General features: G+C 41.3%; 3 protein-coding genes across 3 annotated transcripts; 1 reads left to right on the top strand and 2 right to left on the bottom strand.

Moving 5' to 3' along the window:
- Positions 1-230: 230 nt before the first annotated feature.
- On the bottom strand, positions 231-10,509 carry LOC129106193 (transcription initiation factor TFIID subunit 4-like). Its single transcript, XM_054617545.1, has 15 exons — positions 8,931-10,509; positions 8,552-8,685; positions 7,903-8,019; positions 7,133-7,222; positions 6,839-6,961; positions 6,564-6,653; positions 6,209-6,421; positions 5,911-6,052; positions 5,720-5,822; positions 5,356-5,523; positions 5,131-5,263; positions 4,746-4,871; positions 3,940-3,996; positions 3,719-3,841; positions 231-1,582 (listed from the first exon to the last, which is right to left on the bottom strand). The coding sequence occupies exons 1-15, from the start codon at positions 9,670-9,672 to the stop codon at positions 1,418-1,420; spliced, it is 2,526 nt and encodes an 841-aa protein (XP_054473520.1). The 5' UTR covers positions 9,673-10,509; the 3' UTR covers positions 231-1,417.
- Positions 10,510-11,471: 962 nt separating this feature from the next.
- Positions 11,472-13,681, top strand: LOC129105768 (protein LSM14 homolog B-B-like). The gene is made up of 8 exons (XM_054616955.1): positions 11,472-11,751; positions 11,897-12,060; positions 12,178-12,307; positions 12,428-12,607; positions 12,689-12,760; positions 12,920-13,060; positions 13,212-13,326; positions 13,428-13,681. Exons 1-8 carry the CDS (start codon positions 11,625-11,627, stop codon positions 13,582-13,584), a joined length of 1,086 nt encoding a protein of 361 aa, XP_054472930.1. The 5' UTR covers positions 11,472-11,624; the 3' UTR covers positions 13,585-13,681.
- A 431-nt stretch (positions 13,682-14,112) lies between these two features.
- cdh27 (cadherin 27) lies at positions 14,113-23,614 on the bottom strand. The gene is made up of 16 exons (XM_054617306.1): positions 23,594-23,614; positions 22,113-22,232; positions 21,737-21,886; positions 20,869-21,007; positions 20,625-20,788; positions 20,051-20,182; positions 19,078-19,260; positions 18,565-18,872; positions 18,204-18,346; positions 15,723-15,947; positions 15,420-15,641; positions 15,191-15,309; positions 15,026-15,103; positions 14,746-14,811; positions 14,455-14,541; positions 14,113-14,324 (listed from the first exon to the last, which is right to left on the bottom strand). Exons 1-16 carry the CDS (start codon positions 23,612-23,614, stop codon positions 14,124-14,126), a joined length of 2,358 nt encoding a protein of 785 aa, XP_054473281.1. The 3' UTR covers positions 14,113-14,123.
- Positions 23,615-23,942: the final 328 nt, after the last annotated feature.

Below are 23,942 nucleotides of genomic sequence, written 5' to 3'. Positions count from 1 at the left end.
TTGTGTACTACATGTGGCTTTGCAGATGTTAGAGGATTAAGTGGAATTATCTGTGAAGTAGGTAGAGTAAGAAGGAATTAAAGGCATTCAGCTCATTCATGTACAAAGCCTCAGAATCCTCAGTGCCACATGGAGCACGCATCCAGATGTTATAATGACGCAATGCTGCCCCCTAGTGTGATACAATGCAACACAAAATCTTTTATGACACCAAACCAGTAACTGTAAAATCATTATTTATTCAAACTATTTAATAGAGAAAATGTGTTTTTTTTCTGCTGGGTGGGTAAATTCTCAATTCTATACAAAACCATTTGTAAACTTTAGGTGTAACATTTACAAATATACAAGAAGAAACTCCACCTTCTTGAGTCGGAGGACACGGTCAGTCACAATTGAAAAAGTAAAAATGTGTGTTGGTGGGCAACTACAAAAATAGAAATCACTTTCAGGTAGATGTATGTTTGGTATAGCAATACGGGTTAAAAGCTTTGTGAAACCTATTAAGTTTAAGAAATCAATACATGTTAAACTAATTTAAAAACAACAATTTAAATGATTTAAAAAAACAAACCAAAGAACAAACCCCTCTTCACACACTGAAATCTACACACCCAACAACATATCAAAACTGATTTTTAAACATATCCTACGCAAGTAAATTCATTTTGTTTTTGAATTTAAGCTACATGAAACAACTGACGCGTCCTGGGAAATTAAAATAAATAACTAAACATTAATTTAAGCTTGAGTTTAGCAAATAAATACGCTGAACAAATAAGATATAGTGATGGAGATGAGAGATACGGAGCGAACTACTGCTTCATGAGTTACAGCAGGGTTAATTGCTTCCGGGTGGCTATATGGCTTATTCATAGTTAGGAAGGCAACTCAGTAGGTTACACAGTTTGGAGTTCAAACTAATTCAGTTAACAAATCAAAAATAAAATCATTATTAAATAAGATTAGTTTATGGTCTATTAAATCAAATTTGATTTGGAAAAAAAATGATTTCCATTGCTTATAAATCTAACAAACAAATAATCTGAAAATAAACTGTACTGTGTGACAGTGCATAATTGTACAATAGGTCATTTGTTCAAACATAAACCCTTCCTCATAACACACATAATCCATTTCTGCACTTTTTGTAAAGTTGTACAGGGTGAAAGTAGCATTAGTCCATGAGTGCTCTGAAGCTCAAGAGGCATTTTTCGAGGAGAGAGGTAGCGAGGCCATCCAATATGGTTACTGCTGTACTTCAGGTTATCAGGTTTATCTGAAAAGCCTTGAAATGTGCCGAGACGCTGCTCTCCTCCTCTTCATTTAGAAAAGTCTCTTTCGTGTCTCTGTGGTGGGAGCGGTTGGTCTCTCCACACACATTTCCCCTCCTCTCCCCTCCCCTCTGACATCAAGCCTATTTGAGAAAGCCCTTGTAGAGGAAATGGGAGTGACTGGTGGATCTCTCGTTCTCCAAACAGAAGAGCAGGTCCCTGAGATTGACACGCGTGATGCGCTGCCGTGTGGGTCTGGAGCCCGACGAACCAGCCCCACCGGACAGAGAGGGACCCGATCCTGATCCCTGCAAGGTGAGACACAGAGAGGTTTAGAGTGGGGGGAGGATATTTGACATTTGTCTGATGAGAAGATAAAAAAAATAATAATTAGGAAACTTTTGTGCCTGCATGTATCTTTACCCACATATCTTTAATATTGTTTTTTTTTTTTATTGAAATGAGTGTCGTTGACCACTAAGAAGCAGAAGAGTGTCCGAGTTTGTGCACTGTTTGAAAGCCCCGGTTGGTTGGGGCCTTCAAACAGTGCAGAGTTTGCGTGTTCTCCTGCATGGGTTGCTCCGGATTCAATTCAGCAGTCAATGATATCCATCCAGGAGAACTAGTACCCCAGGGCGCAGCCCTACTTATGCAGCTACCAGGGGAGTTCATGGAAAGAATGTGGAGTAGCTCAACTAAATAGAAATGTACCATTTGATCAAGATAAATGTATCCACACTCTGTGATGCGATTAAAAGTGCATTAACAGTAGCAAGCGAGCAGAGAGGTTTGGCTAAACCTATAGGAAATAGTTGAAATATTATTGAAACAGATAGCTACGGTTTAACTGTTGTATGCATGTGTGAGTGTGCATTTGTCTGTCTCTATGTGTGAGCACTTTATTTAACTTGTATACAATCCAGAGTGTACTCTGCCTCTTGTCAGAAGCATGGTGGGATAGACCTCAGCCCCCCACAACCCTGAACTGCATTGAGATCAGTAAAGAAATGTAATGGATGGATGCATGTTGGCCGATGAACTTGTTATTCTTTAATACATCAGAACTATTTTGTTTGCCTACATAAGACATTAAAGTGGTTTAGAGCTTAGGGTGACAACTCCAAAACATAGGACATTCAGAAATGGTTGAAGAAAAGCATTTTAATATACAGTAGGACTAGTCTATAATGATAACCCCAAAGGTTTGCTGCTGCATCTTGTTGGCTCGTTTTCTGCAAAAAATTGTACCATTTAAGCGGTTGACCACTGTAACCGTGGTCACTATAATCAGTTTCTTTCATGCTTTTTATTGCCATGAACCCTGTAAATGCCATTTTTGCCACCAAAGCCATGCAGACTATTTAGGAAGTCCTGCAGACATGGCCTCTGTTGCTTATAGGATAATACAATACTGTTTTGTTTAAGTGTTATTTCCATGGGCATTTGTTTGATTTGATCAAAATCTTTCCCACATACCATTTACTGCTATAACAATTTGCATTGAATGTATATTTTTCAATAAACATAAAGAAGTCTACATGTAGAAGAACAGCACAAAGGCGGCAGTGTCATTGGGAGGCAGGGAGGGTGTAAAAATAAAAATAAAAACTTTAAATTACTGCAGCCTTTGTCAAAGTAAGTAAACAAATGAAGGGATATCGCACATTGTTTCATGAGGGAATTATGCCGGGCCAATTATTGCAACAAATGGTTATACGCTTATTTCTGAGAACAGCTTGCTCACATCACATTATTGGTTAAGTTCTTGATAGATAGATCAAAAATCTAGAACAGAGATATTTGTGGTCAATGGAAAAATCAGTGAATTTAACCAATAACGTTATGTGAGCAATCGTGGACCAGGCGCAACTAGCAGCTGAAGCACCAAGACTAAAGGTTTGTCAGTTTATGAAGACCGTCTCATTGTATTAATTGAATGTGACTGGTGACTTGCGGCAGTCAGCTGACATTGTGTATGAGCAGTTTGTACTGCCAGAACTAACGAGACGTATGTGAAGAGCACAGATGACTGACAGCAGGTTTCTGTCAGGGTAGGGAGGACTGTCAATGACAGCTAGTCTCTAACTCAACAACATCTGTTGATCAATGGAGTGAAGAATTGACTAACAGTTTGCGCTAACATTAGCTATGTTTAATTCTATCAAAGTATGAAGTGTTTTAACTGTAAAATGATTATTATTATTATTGCTGTTACTGGCATTTTAACATTGGTTTCTTTTTTTAAAGTGTGAGTCATATGTGGCTCTCCATTCAGTCACTTTCCAGCTTATGCTAATTAAGTAATGTAAAGAGATGTTTGCTGCAGAAAGTGGTGCCAAAGGTATATGGTGAATTTACAGATAAACAAGCTACACCACAGCTTCCTGATCCAGCTGGCCCATAAAAATAACACTACGTGGGGGATGCACTGTAATTAGCGTTACCTCGGCTGCAGCGGAGGAGGATGGAGAGTCCAGAATCTTCCTCTTCTTCCTGGGACCGATGGCTGCCAAAGCTGTTAGGTTGGCCTCCTTCTGTCTCATCTGAGCCAGCTCCTGCTGCTGCATCTGGATAACGCACACATAGCAACATGCAAATTGAAGCATGCATTGCTTAAACATACAGAAACAGACACTAGTTGACTGTCCTGCTCCTCTCATCCTACCTCTTTTGCCTTCTGTTTCAGACGCAGCTGCTCTGGGTCCTCCTGCCGAGCTCGAGACTGCAAGGTCGAGAGCAAGACACATTATAACTGATCATTTTCAGAGGCAGATTCTACATCGACTACTTGTGAGGCTCATGAACATATTTACATTTAGAGCTTAAACATGTTTTTACTGCACAATTTCTTCAATAAAGAAAAGTGTTAGTTATTTTGGTGTTATAAATTAGTCCCCATAGCTATTTGATATATCACACAGTACATTTGTTGGAAATTGTTCCAAATTACATCCTAACATCCTGAGGGTGAGTTAAAATCAATCGCCGGCGACCTTTAGTCAAACTTTATAGAATATTAATGTGTCTCTGGAGAACAGAAATGCGGCGGGATAACAAAACATTAGATGTAGGCCAAACAAATCAGCATTTATGACACCTGCTATTATAAATAAATGGGTTGATCTCATCCAGACATTAAAAATGCAACACAGTACAGCCTTGAAATAAATAAAAAAATGGATGAAAGTCTATTTTATCCGAGAAGATCTTCAATGTCATGCCTGCTACATGTAATAAGTCACGGCAACAAAGTGCATGTTTTGATGAATGCATAAGATGTTGTTCCAATCTAACACAGAGTGTTTATTAAAGAAAGGAATTTATTTGTGAAAACATAATAACGTCTTGGTCTATTATGGGGCTATATACTTACACTCTATTTAACACCAGGTATCTGAATCCACGGGATTTTACTTACTCTTCACCACAGCTACCCCATAACCTTTTACTAGAATTTTTTGTGTAACGTACCTTAGCTGCCTTTAGTAGGATCTCTCTCTCCTGTTCCTCCTTCCGTTGTTTTTCTAGCTGGTCCAACTGCTCAAAGAACTTGAGCTGAACACGAACATCACTGCTCTGCTCGTAATTGTCATCCTCCTGCCAACAGACAGCAGTGCCACAATGTTATCCCAGAAAAGGCTAAAAGGCTACAAAAGAGATTATTGCATATATGTGAACTCAAACATTGTAAGATGTATAGGTCACTTGCATGCTAAAGACAGCGTTGCAAAATCAGTGGACCCTTTAGTGTCGGAGAACCAACATTGATTTTAGAATGTGGCTAAGACATAATCTAAACCATGGGGAGGAAACGTATGCACTCGTATGAGTCTCTCTAATGATGCTGTGAACAAACCTTAAAGTTGTAATTTTTCTGCTGAGCCACTTGGGAAACTTTTCCCAACACGTTCTGGAGCCGCTGCTGAGTAGCGTGGGAGACAAAGTTCACTACCTCCGCACCCAGGTCTGTCACACCATACCTCCTACCTGGAAAAGAAACTTCGGCTTAAGGAGAGGGGTGTCGATGGATGGATGGATGGATGGATGCTGTATCGTCAAAAGTTTGTCAGTGTCTCACCCTATCTCCTGCATTTTCCTCTGTAAAATGCCACAGGAGAGGAAAGCCTCATCCTTACAGGAATGTGTCACCGCTCCCACTAGTCTAGAATTGGTTGCGAGGATATTGGCGCTTTCCTCAGATAGGTTCACTCCAGCCATGGAGGCCACATCGTTGATGTCGTCCTCATCTCTGTAAACATAAATGAAGGTGAGGCCAAAAACAGCATTGAAACTCTGTCACTATGAACTGTAATTTATCTATCCAAGTACTTAACATTTTAAGCTATAAAAAGGTATTCTGACGAAGTAATGCTTACACTAAAACCTTTGTGATTAAACGTAATTTATGGCGAAACTGATTTGAATTCTCTTATCTTGGTTCTTACTTGAAAGTGCCACCCGCCTCTCTCAGCTTGTTCTTTTGAGCCATGCTCAAGGACGCAGCAGAGACTTGTTTAGAAAAAGGTGTCACCTCCGGCCTCACAGGAACTGGCAGAGGCACAAAATCTCAATGAATACTACAGGTCAACCATAGAAAGACAGACATACAGCGGTGTAATCAAACTGACATCCTCACCTGGCTGCAGCCCTTTCAGCTGGACCTGTTGCTGTCCCAGCATGATGCGGCCAGGGGCCTGATTCCTGAGAGTCACCATGGGGGTTGTGGGTAAGGTTACCTGAGGTTTCAACATTGCTCTCTGTTGTTGGGGCTGTATAACCTGCATGGGTAAAGTTCCAAATGCAGATTGTGTAATTATTACTGAGTGATATGTAAGCTTTATGTTTTATTGTGCAATGTCAGGGAGTGGAAATAGAAATGCCACTCAAACTTATAGATTTGAGTTCACATCTGAGATATGTAATAGTCGGTTTACCAGTGAGGGGCTCAGTCCTGGTTTGCTTATGCCAGGCTGGAGCTGAGGCCCGCTGACTGGTGCAGTGAGGCGGGGCGCTGGGCTGCCCAGGACCACAGTGGTGGGGATGGGTGAGGTGGAGGGGACTCGACCTGAGGCTGGCTGGGGAAGCTGACTCTGCTGGATGAAGGCTGCTGAGTCCGGGGTGAGCTGCCTCAGGGCTGGGAGGCTTCTCTATAGAAGATAAACAGGATATATTTTACAGAAAAGCACTTAAAAGAGGACACTCGTTTCCTGCTGACCAAGAAAATATTAAAAACACATTTTGCTGGAAGGTAGATCGGTGAATATGATAGTAGAATATAAGCTTTCTTACCTTGAGGAAAGGCACAAGGTAAGGTTGGGGAGAAGAGTTGAGCTCTTTGTACAATCTGCTGGTGAATTCCTCAGCTTCCAGTCTGCCCTCCTAGTACAATATGAGTGAGAGCTGTCATTTGCAGGTATAGATGATGCTTCCACTTTTAAAAAGGAGTAGATCAATTGTAAATAAATTGTATTTATTTATCATTTGACAATATCCATGTCAAATGAGAAACCTAATATAGCAGTTGAGATGTCCATGTGTGTCTCCTGTATGTGGGGCTCACTCACCAGCAGGTCCTTGACCAGCTCTCTCACACTGGCTGCAGTCTCTGAAGATTGCTTCCCAGTGGAGGCCAACTTGATCAAGGTAGACAGGAAGTTCTTACATTTCTTCACATTCTCCATTGTCTCCTGCGGAAAAAACCCCACAGAGCATTCAATTTATGAACAAATTCCCGGTCTCATTATTGAATAACCATGCTCTACATGGACGCATGCTTTGCCTACTTTCCTTATACGACTGTCTATAGCACATGCAGACACCCAGCTCTATCGGATCCCTTGGGACATAGCACAACTCACTTTGCTCATTGTTACTGAGGCAACTGTGGTCCCAGCTGTTTGGCCGACGGTCCTGGGGGTAATTCCTAGTACTGCAGCCCCAACTGAGCTCTGGGAAGACAGACATCACCATCATAAACATGTCATTTAGGTTGTTCAAATGGTTCAAAATCCACATTTCAAGTCATCACAGACAAGTGTGGGTTTTAGAGCTATTCAATGTTAATCAAGTGCATCAAATTTCAGGTTCTTAAGAGGAAACAGGTGCTTTTTTCCTGAATTGCATTTCAGTGGGTATGCTTCCTCAAAAGAATTACTTAAATACATTGGTTTTTTTAAAATTACATTAGGAAAGAAGTCTGCATGCTTTATTTGCAACTGGCAAATCTACTGACATGTTTCAGCATGTGTAACAAATAGAACTCTTTATAAATTAATGAATTCAATCAATGAAGTTCTCAATTATACTATAGTAAATTCAGGAAACAAGTTTCAGAATTTCCAATAAACACAGGCAATTGGAAAAACATTTATTCATACTATGCACCAAACAACACATCTTCTCGATAATGAGTTTGCATCCTTTCCATTGAGGCAAAATGCACACATAAGATCATTCTGGTGTAACTATGATTATGTATTATAGTACACCATGATATTACCAGTTTTTGTGTCAGACAGTGATGGGGCAGTTTGTATCACCCGTCAGTCTGTAGCATAAGAAAGTTACGGACACAAACAAGCCAAGTGACCATATTAAGAACTCATTTGACACCAACACACAGGGTTACCTGAAGGATGGGAGGTCTGTGAAGAGTGGTGGTCGCAGCGAGTGACGTTGGGGCAGGACCGCCTTGACGGATTGTGCTGGGGGCTACTTGTCTGCTGATGATGGTGTTTCCAGGAGCCTGAGACCAAAACATGACATGATGGACAACACACAGTTTCAACAAACCAGACGACTTCTACTGATTACAATAAAACGCTAGGTCTAATTTTGCATTAATGACGTCAATAATACATAGAGATTTAATAGTATTGATGGAAAGTGAAAACATTTAATCCATATCATCTTTAAGAAACACCTTTAGTTGAACATTTCTATGTCACTTCTATGTCACCATTTCAGTCAAGCGCCCCTAATTTCTACCAAGCCTAGTAAAACAAAAATTGTAAAATTTAATTTGAATTGCTTTTTGTGAATCCATACAAATGTAACTGATTCTGTTAAATGTGCAAATGATACTGCCTTAAATCGATTGCATGACCCTGAATTAAAATAAATTGAAATTGCATTCTGGCAGACTTTGTGACATCAGGAAATATCAGGTGCTACCCTGGATGGCAAGCTGTACATGGGCTATAGTACTGACCTTGGCCCTAAAGTGACACAATGGTTGACGGCACAAAGCTCCTCCAAGGCGGACCAAGTGATCTTACCTGGCCAGGAGGTACGCTAGTTGGTGTTGTGGTCCGAGGTGCCATGTTCCCCTGTGCCTGGGCCTGCATCTGGGCCAGAGCCTGCTGAGGAATCATCAGCAGCTGTCCGCTCTCGCTGCGCACAAGCACCATCCCTGAACCATAAACCACACAAAACAGTTTAGTGTTATTCAAGGAATCTCACTACTCCAAGTGAGTCTGAGAGGAGTTATGCTTTCTAGATATCCTTTATTACATGACCAACACTCAATAAGAAAATAGTTATTTTATATAGTTTATTCTGACAAGCACTGGTCAGAACCAAATGGAAATCAAACCGATTTGGTGATTCTGTCAAGTGTGTAAATAAAAGACAGTAAAAAGTTCTGACTTCACTCACCCGGGGGGAGCTGGATGTTATGCAGGCCTATACTGGGCTGTCCCGGGGAGGTCTGGGGTAGTAGCCTTGGGGCCAACATCTGAGGCGTCGGGGCTCTGATCCCGCCGGGACCGCTTGCTACCGTCGTCGACTGAACCCGGGGGCCGCCGACGGCACCAGGAGTGACAGCCGGCAGCGGGGCTGACTGTATTATTGTTGTGGGTGGCTCTGCCTTGATTATGTGCGACCCAGAGTTTGACGGCTGGCTATTGTTTACAAGCTGGGTCTGCATGCCGAAACCCGTGTGACCTGTTGTATTGGCAGCCACGGCATGGCTCACAATATTGTTCCCATTCAAAGTTGCACCCGACCCCGCGGTTTGCACAGGCGGCCTGGCGAGTGTCACGGTGGGTGCTGCTGCCTGGCTCACCGGCTGAGCCGAGGAGACGACACTCTGCGTCTGAATGACACTGTTGGACGAGGGGTGCACGATGGCACCGGCCAGCCCTTTCGACACCACTGGTCCACTGTTGACAGAGATCACAGTACTGCCGCTGTTACCAGGGCCACTTGTCACTGTCGCCCCCACGACAGAGCCAGCACTTCCTGAATTGTGAGAGTTCATCATTTGGCTCCCATTAAAAGTCTGCGCTGAGTACGAGCCTACTTTCCCCTGGTGATTAGGCAGAGGAGTTACAGCGCCGCTAACAACAAGTGTTTTGTCAGGGTCGTGTCCCGTGGTGGAGTCCGTGGACGCATCCATGGTTGGAGCATGGGGGACCTGGTTATGACGAGACCCCCTGCACTGCAACTTGTTCAGAAGGAGAGCAAACACTCCTGAACGTGATGGGGCAAGACTCTGACACTGTTTTTCTCAGTCAGCTCCGGCGCTTGCTTTTCGTGTATACTCGGAGGAGACAAAGAGGAAAACAACATTAGTAGTTACAGCGTACCTGCTTCGGCAGTCGTCTTGACCAAGTCCCAGCTGGACATTAGCTCGCGTTACCCCCTTGTCCGGGAACTATAGCCGTGTAATTACCGGCTGCCTCCTGCCTACACCAGTGGTTGTTGTGACACAAGAACGGCAGATGTGACTCTACAGACTTCACCGGGTGACAAACTACCGCTTTATTCACCTCTGTGTGTAAAAAAGGCTCATCCAGCGGACCGGACACGACCGCCATCTTCACACTCCTGCGAGCTTGTGAGAAGTAAGGGACTTACCGAATGACGTGCGCATGCGCAGAACGACTAAACGGCTTCGAGCAGGGATTTCTGCGAGCGCTGATTGGCTGTTGGACATTCTAAAAGGCGGTACCAATGGCTTCAGCTGTCATTCCAGGGGATGCATGAGACGGAACAACATCGTATCGGAGACGAACTGTCTTCATCAAATATTACACTGTCGCCGATGTGTTTACGCAAACACAATGGCGATTTCGTTTCAGAATTGTACCGCGTAACTATTGGTGGAATAATAACGTGGTTTACAACAAGCCAACGACCCTAATTTCGGAGTTTACTCACTCTTGATGCGCGGTGCAAGATGGCTGCAGTGTTTTGGCCAACAAGTGAAGTAGATGTTGTAAAGAGTCGTTTGAGGGCGCCCCACCCTCCTTTTACAGAGCAAATACTGTAGCATACAGTGCTGTCGGCAGTCAATGGACTAATACTGTGGTTAAAGTCCCACGTATTTTTAGATAAATGCACAATGCAAACTTAGTGTGTGTGTTTACTTTCCTTTTTGAAATATAAATCCAAATGTTGGCTAAGGCTATACTGTAGTCATGCACTCAAAGCTTAGACATGTATAGTCCAATCTAAGAGGTGTAAACTGTAAGAGCCCTCACCACTATGAAGTCATATTCTGGTAGGGCTATACACTTTTTATATATATGTGAGAAATTATCGCATACTCACCTCTTTTATCATTGTAATGTGAGGAATTTTGCATATGCCAACTTTTAGGCAATTTCACCCACAATCGAAATGGAATGAGAATAACTTTTAAATAGCAATATATTAATCATGTCGTATACATGTCTATGTCATAATAAAGTTAAAAGAAAAGGGAAATTGAAAAATTGGAAATTTGACATGCTATATAGAGCCTAATTGATATTGTTGAATGGCAATTTGAAAAGTGAAACGTGTTAAACTCCTGGGACATGTACATTTCACAATATCTTGCCCATTTTGTTTCTTTTTAACATCCAAATGTGACTTGACTATCTTTAGTAGTATAATATGATATAGCCTAATATGGTAATAAATAAATAGTTGATTTTCCATTTTAAAATTCACCCCATAGTCTACATGTTGGCACTTGCAGGTGGGAAAAGATGAATCAAGTGCTCATAATTGTTTCGTCAAGGGAGCAAAAATAAAAGTAAATGTTTTAAACCTCTCTCTCAAACTCCTCCATGGTTACCACTGCCTGTCATTGCAACAGGACGTCCAGTTTAACCAAGGCTGTACAATCTCAATCTCCACCGTTGTACGCCGGCTGGCAAAACAAACTAACCCTATTTCCCACGCAGGTGAGCCATCTGCAATGATGCGCGTCACTGACAATCTTATAAGGCGCACAGGTGCTCGCTGATTGTGCACACGGCTGAGCTGATTAATTCGCGTCTGATGTGTGCCGTGGTTCTGGGTATGCTCTGTGATTTAGTCGCTGATTTTGAATTTTGAAAACCCATTTTCGTTGCAAACATGAGTGCTGGAGGAGGCACCCCTTACATTGGCAGTAAAATTAGTTTGATATCCAAGGCGCAGATGCGGTACGAGGGGATACTGTCGTCCGTCGACACAGATAGATCCACCGTTGCGTTAGCCAAAGGTAGGTTAAAGGCCTGTGCCACACGTGTTTTTCTCTTTGACAAAACCTTGCCGTCTGTTCCTTTATGTGAAGAGAGTGCTGTCGGTGAACAAAACTTTTTTTTTTTTTTTTTTTTTTTTTAACCATTAACTTTATTTCCCAACAGTTAAATCCTATGGGACAGAGGACCGGCACGCAGATAGACCGGCGCCACCCAAAGATGAAATTTATGAATATATAATTTTCAGAGGAAGTGACATTAAAGATATCACGGTGTCTGAGCCACCAAAACTACACCATGGACTGCTTCGTGACCCTGCTATTGTACAGGTGTGTGTGTGCTCTGAGAGTTGGCTGACTTTTTTTGTTATTTACTCATGACACTCTTAAAAAGTAATTATTCTCAATTGATAAAACTGGTTCCTTTTGTTGTAACTTTTTTTTCAGTCATCCATTGGCAACTCCTCTGCTGCGTATCACCCACGCTGGAGCTCATACAGAGACATGATGCCCACCTACAACCAGCTGGCTGCTACTTCTCTACTCAACCAGCAGTACAATGCAGCACTGGGCCTAGGTACATCAGATGTCTCGGAAATGTCATATTCTTCTTTATTTTTATTTTTTTCTACCAATGCCAATCTCACATGTATCTGTAGTTGATCAAGCCCCACCATGGTTATTCCTGCTCACTTAGTACCAGGACTTCATGGCATCCCAGCCAGAAGGGCTCCCATGGTCGAGCAGGCTGTCCAGACTGTGCCCTTGGCCGCTGCCGTCCAGAAAAAGGGAAAGATTTCAGCCCAGCCACAGGAAAAACAGCCTGTTCGTTCAAACCAGCGCTCTGGCCAGGTTCAGAAGGAGAATGTACCCAGCAGTAAGAAAAAATTTAACAGTGGCTCATAAGATACAAGAGAAATAACTGCATGTAAAGACGTAAACATTTATTCATGTTTAGGTCGGGCACAATCTCAGCCAAGTACAGCCAAGGGCCAAGGCACTGAGAACCAGAAACCAAGGCAAAAACAAGGTATCAAAATGAGAAATGCACATCCAAGCTATTTCTTAGTGCAGCAGGAATTTTTTCAAATTAAAAACTCACCATTCTCTGCTGTCTGTAAGACATGTAAATATCCAAGACTAGATGAACCTGTTCTAAATGGTTACTTAACCTGGTGCCCCTGTGCAGGCGGTCGCAGATCCAGGAATCGAAGCAGAGGCCAACTTCTCGTGAAAAACTCGAAGGCCACAACCTTGCAGTTTGAGTCAGACTTTGATTTTGAAACTGCAAATGCTCAGTTTAAAGATGATCTTACAAAGGAGGTTGTGGGTATGTTTATTTCAAAGGATATCTGTCAAAAGTTAACATCACATAGAGCAATTTGCGGTATATGTGTGTGTGTGTGTGTGTGTGTGTGTATATATATATATATATATATATATATGCAATTTTATGCATTTTTTTTTGTTAATTGTCACAGTGGAAAAGGTGGATTCTGGGGAGGCCCAGGGTATGCAGGAGGACAGTCTTGGAGAGAAGTATTACGACAAAGCCAAATGCTTCTTTGACAACATCTCATCAGACCTTAAGCCCAGGTGATTATGTAGCTATTGGTGTTTGTCGTTACCTCAGTGGTTTGTCATGCTGAACCATATATATGTAACTTTCTTTTTTTTATTTGTTTGTAAAACTACAGGAGAACCACCTGGGCTGAGGAGAAAAAAATGAACATGGAAACATTTGGAGTGCCCGGCCGCTTCCTGCGAGGCAGAGGATTCAGGGGCCGAGGACGCAGAGGGCAGAGCACCACTGAGCAGCGACCCCTCCCAAAAATTGGTAGTGGGAGGGTGTGAAGGCGCTTTTTGTTTACCTTTTCTGTAAATATTGTAGTTTTCTACTTATTTAAAAAAGTACCTCCCTTTCCCCCCAATTTGAAGTGAAGACTTTTTTTTTTTTTTTTTTTTCTCCATCCCAAATTCGCATTCAGGGAATTTTGAACTTTGAAGCTTCATTATATGAAATGGGAGAGCAATTTCTTTTAATCAAGCAGCTGTATGCTGGAAGCAAATTTATTAATTTGCAGTTGGCTTGGTAAAATTCTATGTGGAATTTGTCTTTTGAATGGGGCCAGCAGGCACACGATGTAGTTTTTGATTTTGCTAAATATATTAAATTCTGTTTACGTGACTGTCCAAATGTAACTCCAAATTGCTTTTGGAGGACAGCTATTCTTTATTTTTCTTATTTGTAAAATGAAAACTGTGGAGGACTTTGTAACAGTTGCTATTAAATAACATATAATTAACAGAATTACTTTGTTCTCTCAGTATGTATCTGCATCCATCAACCTTAAAACCCCGGCTTTTATGGTTTCAAAAATGTCCATTTTGTTTCACTGCTTTTGTGTATGTGGTGGCATGCAAATGGCAGCCAGTTGCATGAACTTGGGGCCCAAGACTTCCAGCACTTTCTCGAATGAATCTTCGTCAGGAATGTCGATGTTATCTAGCTCTGAGATGATGTCCGAGTCACCCTCGTCTGCATAGAGGTGAGGCAGTACTTCATCAGATCTTCCTGTCTGGTGAGAAAGCCTCTGCAGGAGGAGTGGGGAAAAAAAGAAGTAGTCTTACCAAACAGTGATTCTTCTGCTGCAGGCGCATGGATGCATGCTTATACAGTGCCTTACGCTGCAGAGCACACTATACTATAGGTGCACTACCAACCTCCTTAAGCAGGGCCAGGAGAGCTGTGTCCACTGAAGAGCTTGCGTTCCTTTTGTAGGGGAAATCCATTGTGCTCATGTCATCAATCTGTACAAGAACAAGTTAACAAAGTTTCTTCAGCTGCTTCCTCACAGTAATGCTCACAATTCTAACAACTGTCTACCTGGTGGTTGCGATGGTGGCCATTGGCTATTGGATAATTCCAAGCCTCCTATGATTAGAGAAGTGATACAGGAATTATTTGCATGCACAGTTCTAACTGATAATTGAACTTCATTAAGTGCACATTACCTGGTTACAGTTGTCATTGACTCGGTAGGAAACATTCTCCCTTCTGAAGTTCTTGGCAGCCCACTGCTGCTCAGGGATGGGTTAAATGAAGAAGAGAAATGTCATGTTTGTGTGTGTACATGACCAATAAAACTGATGATTAGAATTATGAATTATCAATACTTATTGCCAAAATATGTGAGAAAATCCTTTAAAAGTCCAGCATTGTGCCCCTCAAAGATCTGAAGATTACTGCAATTTAATCAAAAACTTTGTATACGTAATTTCCATATTTTCCCACCATTTTTGAAGATGTGCTGTGTTGCCGTTTAGAAGGGTGGTAGTGCATGTTATCAGTGGACAGTGCCAGGAAAGGTACCTTGGGTGGAAAAAACACTGATTTATGCCTGAACACAAATCTGGAAAAGTATCACAGGTTTGTTTTCCAATGTTTTTAAGCAGTTACCTTGCAGTCTCTTCCAGGTGTCTCAATGTTTGATACGAGGATGGTTGAATTAGAGGAATCACTGATCTCTAAAGGGTGGAACACTGTTTTGCAGGACATGAAGACCGCCATCAGTAGAACTGTCAACGAGACAGAGACGCCAAAATGCAACTTGAAGTGAGTTTTCAGAATTGTGACAATTTTACGGTATCCTCTGATACTAACTAAAAGCAACAATTGAATGTCTTACACAGGAGTAACAACAGTGAGACAAACACTATGCCTATAGCACCGTAGACGGCTTTTGTGGCAGTGCCTCCGCGTCCTCGGCAGGTGGAATTCACAGAGCAGTCGCATACAGTCACACTGAGGTTATAAACGCCAAACTTTCCCTGCATGTCAGAGATCTTCAGATCAATTGTATGTGGGCCAGCAAACACACTGGGCTCCTTCACTAGGCCAGCTATGTATCCTGTGAGAGACAATCACAAAATGAAATGGTTTTTTTTTATGTTTGCCCTAATATTTCACTTCATATCATTGCTGTCTCTACCATATGAGGGATTCAGTTTCCATTTTCCGTTGACATCTCCCAGCAGTTCAAATGTGAAAGGCCCTCCGAATGGACTATCATCCAGGTCAAAGGCTGTGATGTTGGTGGTGGTGGGGCCGTCGGACAAACACACATCAACATAGTCCAGTGTTGGCTGAGGCACGTTGTCGTTCTGGTCAGACACGTGGATGTTCAGTGTGGCTGTACCTGTCAATGGTGGCTTACCTGTCCAAGATAGAAAAAAAACCCAAGAATACCACTAAGGTCAGTATGCTAACATGTTGATGATAAGCAGGTATCATGTTCATACCATTTTTAACACCTTAGATTAGCATGCTTACATTAGCTAATTGGAAGTTTAGGCTTTATTGCTGGTATTTGGTCAGAAATGAAAATGTTGACCCAATGGTGGCACCAGAAGTCACCAAAGTTATTCCAAGTTTTTTATTTTTACAACTATCTTTAAAGGGGTGCTTTAATATGCATTGCAAATTTTATGGCAATCCCTCATGCAACCCCTCCAACAGATGTTGAGACATTTCACCTTAAACCACAATTGTGAACCTCTCATGATGGTGCTAGAATAAAAGTCAGATGATAACCAAAGTCATTAGGGTTGGAAGTGAACAAAGTCATTTTTTTGTGTGCTTTAAAATCTTTAATTTTACTAAGGCCACAATTTATCACAAGCACTTTGCTGAAGTCGCTCCGTTACAGAGTACAAAACAAAAGTCACATAAAAATAATCCTGATAATGGGAGTGGGAATTGAACATAAGTAAGGACATAAATCAGCATCTGCAGCAGGGAAGAGTGTCCAAAGGTGTGACACTCTGAAAATGATTAAATATTTCAGTGGTTTGAGTTCACCGGCCGCAGAGGTCACGGGTTCAGGGGTCGGAGCTGTTAGCACCTCCAGAGTAATCAAATTATGGATCACATCTTGGGTGTGGTTATAATTAGCACTATTGAACCTTGTCATAGTTTAAAAATGAAAACACTCTGAATAAAGACTATGATTATATAAACCGCCTGGCGAGCACACCAATTGACACACCCACGATGTTCGTAATCTGTGGGTGGCTGTGGCGTAGTGGAGAGCAAGGTAGTTCTCCAATAAGAGGGTCGGTGGTTCGATACCCGGCTTCGGCAGTCGATGTGTCCTTGGGCAAGACACTTAACCCCAAGTTGCTCCCAAAGGCTTGCCATCGGTGTGGACTGTTAGTTAGAGTCTGATGGTGGCACCTTGCATGGTAGCCTGTCATCAGTGTGTGAATGGGTGAATGATATGTAATATACTACTGATTGTAAGTCGCTTTGGATAAAAGCGTCTGCTAAATGACTGTAATGTAATAGTATGGATAACTGTGTCCGGCTAACATGCCATGGTGGATACTCTGGGGAACTTCTACCTCCAATGAGGTGTGTGAGGAGAAGAGTGGGACCAGGGACCAGGGAGGCCGATGGGCTGGTTATACTGGGACAGAGAGACCGATGAACTGAGAATAAACGAGTGTAGAAGTTGAACCTGGACCAGATGTCTGAGGACTTCGCGGTGCCGTTCAGACAGGTGAGTGCCACAACACACTGCTGAGCCCTGACGAGAACGTAAACAACGTAGCTACGCGTGTTCCTGTTGTTAACTTTATGTCGTTTACGTGTCCAAGTTGTCTGCTTTGGTGATGTTTGATGATGCTGTTGATTCTAAAAGGAAGTTTCAGGTGCCGAGGTGTCTTTAGCTCGTTGTATTTATTATCTATTATCTTAATTGTCTGACTTTAGTCTCTTTTCGGTTGATTCTTGTGAGGCTACACTGAGGAGGGCAGATTTATATTTATATTGCTAATCAGTTGTATGCACAGACTGCAGAGTGACCGTCTTTTGGTTTGAACAGAAGGGGTCTTGTTGTTCAACTTGTGCGTAAGTTGTCAACATATGATGCAATTTATGATGTTCTTTAATTCAAAAGTAGTATCATATACCCCCCACAACACACACACACACACACACACACACACACACACACCACCACCACCACCAACCTCGCGTCCCCCTTTGTATATATGTAATGCCACCAGCCTTTTACTTTTCCTTAGATACATTTTTACAAATATTTTTTTCCTTAAGGGTAATTTCTTTTAAGGAACAGTACTTTTACTTTAGGACAATAATGTGGTAAGCTACTCCTTCCACCTCTGGAGTTAATCATCTGGGAAAAGTATACGTTTGTACCACACATTTTGTGCCAATCCGTCCAGCAAATTTGAAGTTATTTCACAGAATAAGTGAAAACTATGACCTGCTGGTGGCACCAGAGGAAAAGTCAGGGGATCACCAAAGTCATCCCTTGAGCCATGTGGCTATAGCATGGCTAAAATACTGCGACAAAGGAGTAGGGATTTTAATGAAACATTTCCTCAGTCATAACAATATCAACTCATTGGTTTGTGTCAGTGCCAGTCAGCAACACGTTGAGTCTTACCATTATCCACTGCATGCAGTAAGATGGTGTAGATGCCGTTAACGACATGAAGAGATTCTCTATCTGGGGTCTTGGATGTTGTGATGTCTCCTGTGTGTGGATCCACCGTCACCCAGCCAGCAGGGTCATTTCCTACCTTGTACCTGAGGACAAATACAATTTGCTTTAGTGTAGGAGGTCCCAGATAAGAGCTCGCACATATTATAAAAAAGATCACTCGACCTTCGCCAAGGCAGTTTCTACAAGTAAAAAAATTATTCGTATATCTGATCCAGATCTGCTGAAAATCAGGCACGTAGTTTTTTCCATAATCCTGCCGACAAACAAACCAACAAAATGGACCATAAACATAGCCTCTTACACAAAATCTCTCGCGTGACTGGAGTCGGGATCCACAGCTGTCATTTTCTCTACCCAGGTTCCAATGGGCGTGTTCTCCTCCAGCATGGCCTCTTTGATAGTTACACTAAACAGTGGAGGGTCGTTGGTATCCTCAACTTGGATGATGACTTTGACAGAGTGAGGCTGAGGATCATCATCACCTTTACTGGTGTCAACTTTCCAGAGGCCTGAGTGCGTCTTCTCCCTCACTTTACAGTAGAAATATGGTGCCTCATTTTCCACTGAGATGGTCAGCTCCATTTGTGCTTTCTCCTCAAAGTCTATTGGCTGAAATTAAACAGTAGTTATGTTTAATTTTTCATTTATTTTCTGTATCATTCTTAAAAGATTTTTGAATTCAATTCAACACACTTAAACATGTAAACCTCAAGTGCAAGCAGACGTACTGTGACAAACATTTGTGTTGTAATTACATATCTGACTAAAGATGGGTGTGACTGTAAAGTAAAGAATGCAGCTAAGCATTTCTTACTTTTATCACTGTCAGGATTCCATCGTTGGTGTTTGGGTCAGTTTCTATTTTAAAGTGCTCCCTCTCGTCACCCTGAATGGTGTATTTGGCTCTCCATGCCGCGCTGTTTCGGGTGTCTTTGTCTGAAGCATGCACCCGCAGAGGAGAGGTCCCGGTCTCATATTCTTTTACTTTGCCAGAGCCCTATAGTATGAATCCAAGGTGCAGAGGGGAGTTTACGAAAGTCGAGTACACTGTCCGTTTACGAACTCAGAGAGCAGCTAAGTATTTAATATTAGTGTAAAATAATCTGGCTAAACATAGCACTGAAATATCTGTTGTATATATTCCATCTTCTTCTTAAAATAATGTCATATATTTGGGTGTTAAACATCTATATAATATTGAATCACTGATGAAGGCATTTGAAAAAATTGCGTCCACTTATTGAAAATAATTCTACTATATAATAAAATGAAATTAAAAAAGTAGATTTGTTTTTGGTAAAGTCATTATGCAACTCCAACGTACAGCATGAATTCCTCTCCCGTTCTTTATTGTTTCACCTTTTCATTTGTATTTTTTACTTTATTTATTTCTACTTACCCATTTCTCTGTTTTGGTTTGTTTGTTAGCTCATAAGTCCTTATGGACAATAATAATACTAACAATAAGAATACATATTTTTGAAATAACTTGACAATGTATTAACCTCCTACATACAGTAGCTCTCTTTTCCTTCAGTAATTGAAAATAGGTTAAAAAAAATGTTATGCCCAACATTATAGAATTTGGAAGATAAATGTTTAGACTACAACATGATTTCCTGTCATATTTTCAAATGGCAACAGCAGCATGTGAAGTGTAACATGTACAGTACATTAGCATCATAGATTAGAGGTGTGATTACTGCATGTCTGTATAAAAACATGTAGAACTGTTTGCTAAAATCAAGTTGATGTTGTGTAGACATTGCTAACCAGCAACTGCTTACTGTTTGTCCGGTGATGGTTGGGAGGTGGTTGTTGCCGTCCTCCACATGGATGACAACAGTGGTTGAACTGGACAGACTGACTACGTCACCATGGTCCTTGGCCTCCACCACCACTGTGAACATTTCAGCCACCTTAATGCAAGAAATTTAAAAAGAATTAGATTACAGCTATAGTATACAGAACTGAGTTCCTTATCCAGTCCCTGTACGTTTTTTCTTCTTTAATGATCAGTGTATCTTGCATTCTTAAAAAGTAGTGTAATCATTTTTCACTATCACTATTGCTCTATAGTGATTTTAATTCAGGTAAATCCGTTTTTATATGAATAAATCCATTACATTTGAAATATCAATATCATTCAGTCACTGAAACACATGTATATAAAAAAGTGATCAACTATTCTGCCTCACAAGTGTGTTTTTTATCATACATTTACATGGAATCAGACAGTGCTCAAAGCAGGCTTGCTGCATTCCCTTGCATACATACCACATTTTACATTCTCTATGTGAAGTCCTTGCAGAACAGGAATAGCTAGTACAATCTTATTTACTGTATAGTACAGACACTTGCCTCATGGTCTAAACACCCATTAAATGAGATAGATCCAGACTTATCAATGGTGAACTTGGTGTCTGGAGGGTTTGGAGCCACAGATTTGATTTCAAAGTGGAATGTTGAATTTGGCGTATCTTTCTTGTCTCTGTCAAAGGCTACCAGAGTCAGGAGATATGAGCCTGTTGGTAAGTGACAAGAAAGGCGTGCACATATTAGACATTGTGAGATGAAAAAAAGTACTCTTTACTATAGTCTTTACCTTGTGTTGTTTTCTCATTAACGCTGATATCATACCGATCCTTCTGAAAGCGGGGTGGGTTGTCATTGATGTCCAATATGGAGATTTCAACTCCTAATTTGGCAGACTGCAAATCGTTCCCTGTGGCCTCAAATCTCAGCTACGGATTGGAAGATGTGACTCAATTTCAGTCTCAATGCAAAGAAGAAAATGTGATCAAATTGATGGATATTGTAATATGATATGGAGTGAAACAATATTTAACATAGTAATACTAAAAAAATAAAAAATGATAATACAATACTAAAAGATATACCAAGTTACCCAGACAACTTTTCGCTCATCAAGTTCAACAGGCTCTTCGCTAAGCCCCGCCCTCGAATGCAAACTGGCCAATCAAAGCGTAGCATCAGCACTTCTATGCTACGCTAGTTTTGAATGGTATTCTAAATCATAATACATGCTGCTTTTGAATGATTGTCACAGATAAAGACCTACCCGGCTTTACAGGAACAGTTTGCTCCTTAATTCCTTCTGTCTTGATGGCCAGGTGATTCACTTTTACAATGTGATCTGTAGGCTTTAGCTTCTATCCTGTTTTCACTTTTGATCAGTTTGACATATCTTTGATGTATGCTTCAAACCATATTGTAGACCCTTCTGTCGGCTTTTTCGGAAATTAATTTTCCTTTTTACCAAAAATGTATATATTTTTCAAAGAGTGCAGTCTTTGAAAAAGAAGTCTGACAATTTTTCAATGTGTTTATTTATTCCAATACCAATATGACAGATTGTGCATCCCTAATCAGTGTGTAGAACTTTACAGCAGTATATAAAAGAAAGGTGTTGTCTAGTTCTTAATAGATTGTGTGTGTTATGTGAGTCTAACCTTAAGCATTGTCTTAGTCTCGTAGTCCACAGCCCTGTGTACAGACACGGTGCCAGTTTCCTTATGAATGGAGAGAACTCCTTTTGGCTCCTCATCCACTCCTTCCCCATAGAGCTTAAAGTGTCGTCCATTGGTCTCCACTACATTTATCTTTAAGCACCAAACACTTTCAGTTAGCTTTAGGGGGACTGAAACTTTTTTATTTGTCATTCATACATTTTCATGATGAAATAACATGATCTGCCATGGTGTTTTGTAACTGTTTTTAATATAATCAATAAGTCTATCAATTGACAATATTTGGTATTTGAGTTTGAAAATGAATACATTGGCTTTTCTATCTAAATCTTTATGTGCTGACTGAATGGTTTCTCACCTTGCCCAGGACATAAGGGAAGGGCCCTGGATGCTCCTCCTCAATAGTGAAAGGGTCAAGGATCCACCTTCTGTGACGGCTTTGTAGCTGTGAGCATGTTGCACTTGATGAATAAAAAACCTGAAAGACAAGCAGCCAACCAAACCTGAAGCACGGTGTCGTCACATCAAAACTCTAAAGAACAATTGTTGTTGTTATTTCAGCTGTTTGAGTTATGTTTATTTCCACTAGACTCGACCTGCAAGGTTGGGAAACCAGTTCAGAAGTACACACGCACAGAGATTTCCACAGAAGTGATAATATCACAGTGGATTGCTGCACCTCATGTCTGACCATGTTGGACCAACTCCTGTTTGAGTATTGTTTATTTCTTGTATCAAAGAGGTGAGTTTTACACTACTGACTCACTTAAAGCTAGGGTGGGTATTAATTAATTAATTTCTTTACTGTAATATTTGGCAAAACTGTCCTAATAGCCAGTCAGCTATATGTAGGTGAAGTGCTCTGAGAATATCTGCTCATAACTTTGCTCTCCCCTGCCTCTGTGGGCCGCACCCAAAAATTGCCACCGCTCATGTACACTTTGACCAATCAGAGCGAGGCTCCGATTCTCCGTTCTTATTGGCTGTGGGACTGTCCGGTCACCTTGGCAACGACGTTGGTGCGTCCCTGCGTGTTTCGTCTTCCTATCAATGTAACTGAATTCACATGAACGCGCATAACTGACGTTCGGTGGGAGGAGCTACAGCAGGTAGCTTGGCAGGGAGAGGCCAGAGAGCACGCGACGGAATCTCAACGGCTGTTTTCGCCCACCCTAGCTTTAAACACTGTTTACACTCTTTACGGGGCACATGAGGTAGAGCGCTTGTCCCGTAACCACAAGGTTGGTGGTTCAAACCCCTCTACCGGCAACATGCCGAGGTGTCCTTGAGCAAGACACCTAACCCCAAGTTGCTCCCCGGGCGCTTCATTGCAGCCCACTGCTCCTCCGGGATGGGTTAAATGCAGAGAAATAATTTCCCCATTGTGGGACTAATAAAGGCTTAATTATACTCCGTAGCAAGACATTGACCTACACAGCATTCTGATTGAAAATAATATTCACTGTAAACAAAAGGGAACAAAGTGACAGATTTGTATAAATAATAAAAACCTTTGAATGTTATTATTATTGTTATTGTTGTTGTGGTATTATTACAATAATAAGTGCACTTATGACTTCTGGTGACTAGTAGTTCTCTTGAATACCTATGTTGAATACACTTCCTGTAAGTCGCTTTGGATAAAAGCGTCTGCTAAATGACTGTAATGTAATGTACAATTTTTTATCATTTAAAATCATATTGTCAAAAAAGATTATATTCCTTTTTTAAGCAACACTGACTTTAATAAGAAATTGACACCTATAAAAATAAAGTAATAGCATCAAACTTTAATTGAAGTCATTTAAAAAAAGATTTGAAGTCTGTGTTGCTACTTACCAGGAGGATGAAGCAGAGCATGATGTGTGTTTAGTAAATCCAACTGTGAGAGTGTATGAGGACTGGCTTTTTATGACTTTTGAACAAAGGAAGGACAAGACCCTGCCCCCTCTTCTTTACACACCCACGCATGAAGTATAATAATGTGTGTGTGTGTGTGTGCGTGCGTGTTCCCTCTGACGTTTCACTGTTTGCCCATGCGGATTTCTTAAGAATTTAACAATGCTTGCAGTGAAGGGACTTTTTGTTTTCGTTTCGAGACTGGTAAGTAGATCTTTTCAATCTTATTTTCACCCCTATATTTGATTCATGTGATTCAACATACATTTTATGGTCTCAGTACGTAAAA

The sequence above is a fragment of the Anoplopoma fimbria genome, chromosome 17 (assembly GCF_027596085.1).
Source record: "Anoplopoma fimbria isolate UVic2021 breed Golden Eagle Sablefish chromosome 17, Afim_UVic_2022, whole genome shotgun sequence".
NCBI classification, from domain to species: domain Eukaryota; kingdom Metazoa; phylum Chordata; class Actinopteri; order Perciformes; family Anoplopomatidae; genus Anoplopoma; species Anoplopoma fimbria.
This window is presented reverse-complemented; position numbering and strand designations above follow the sequence as displayed.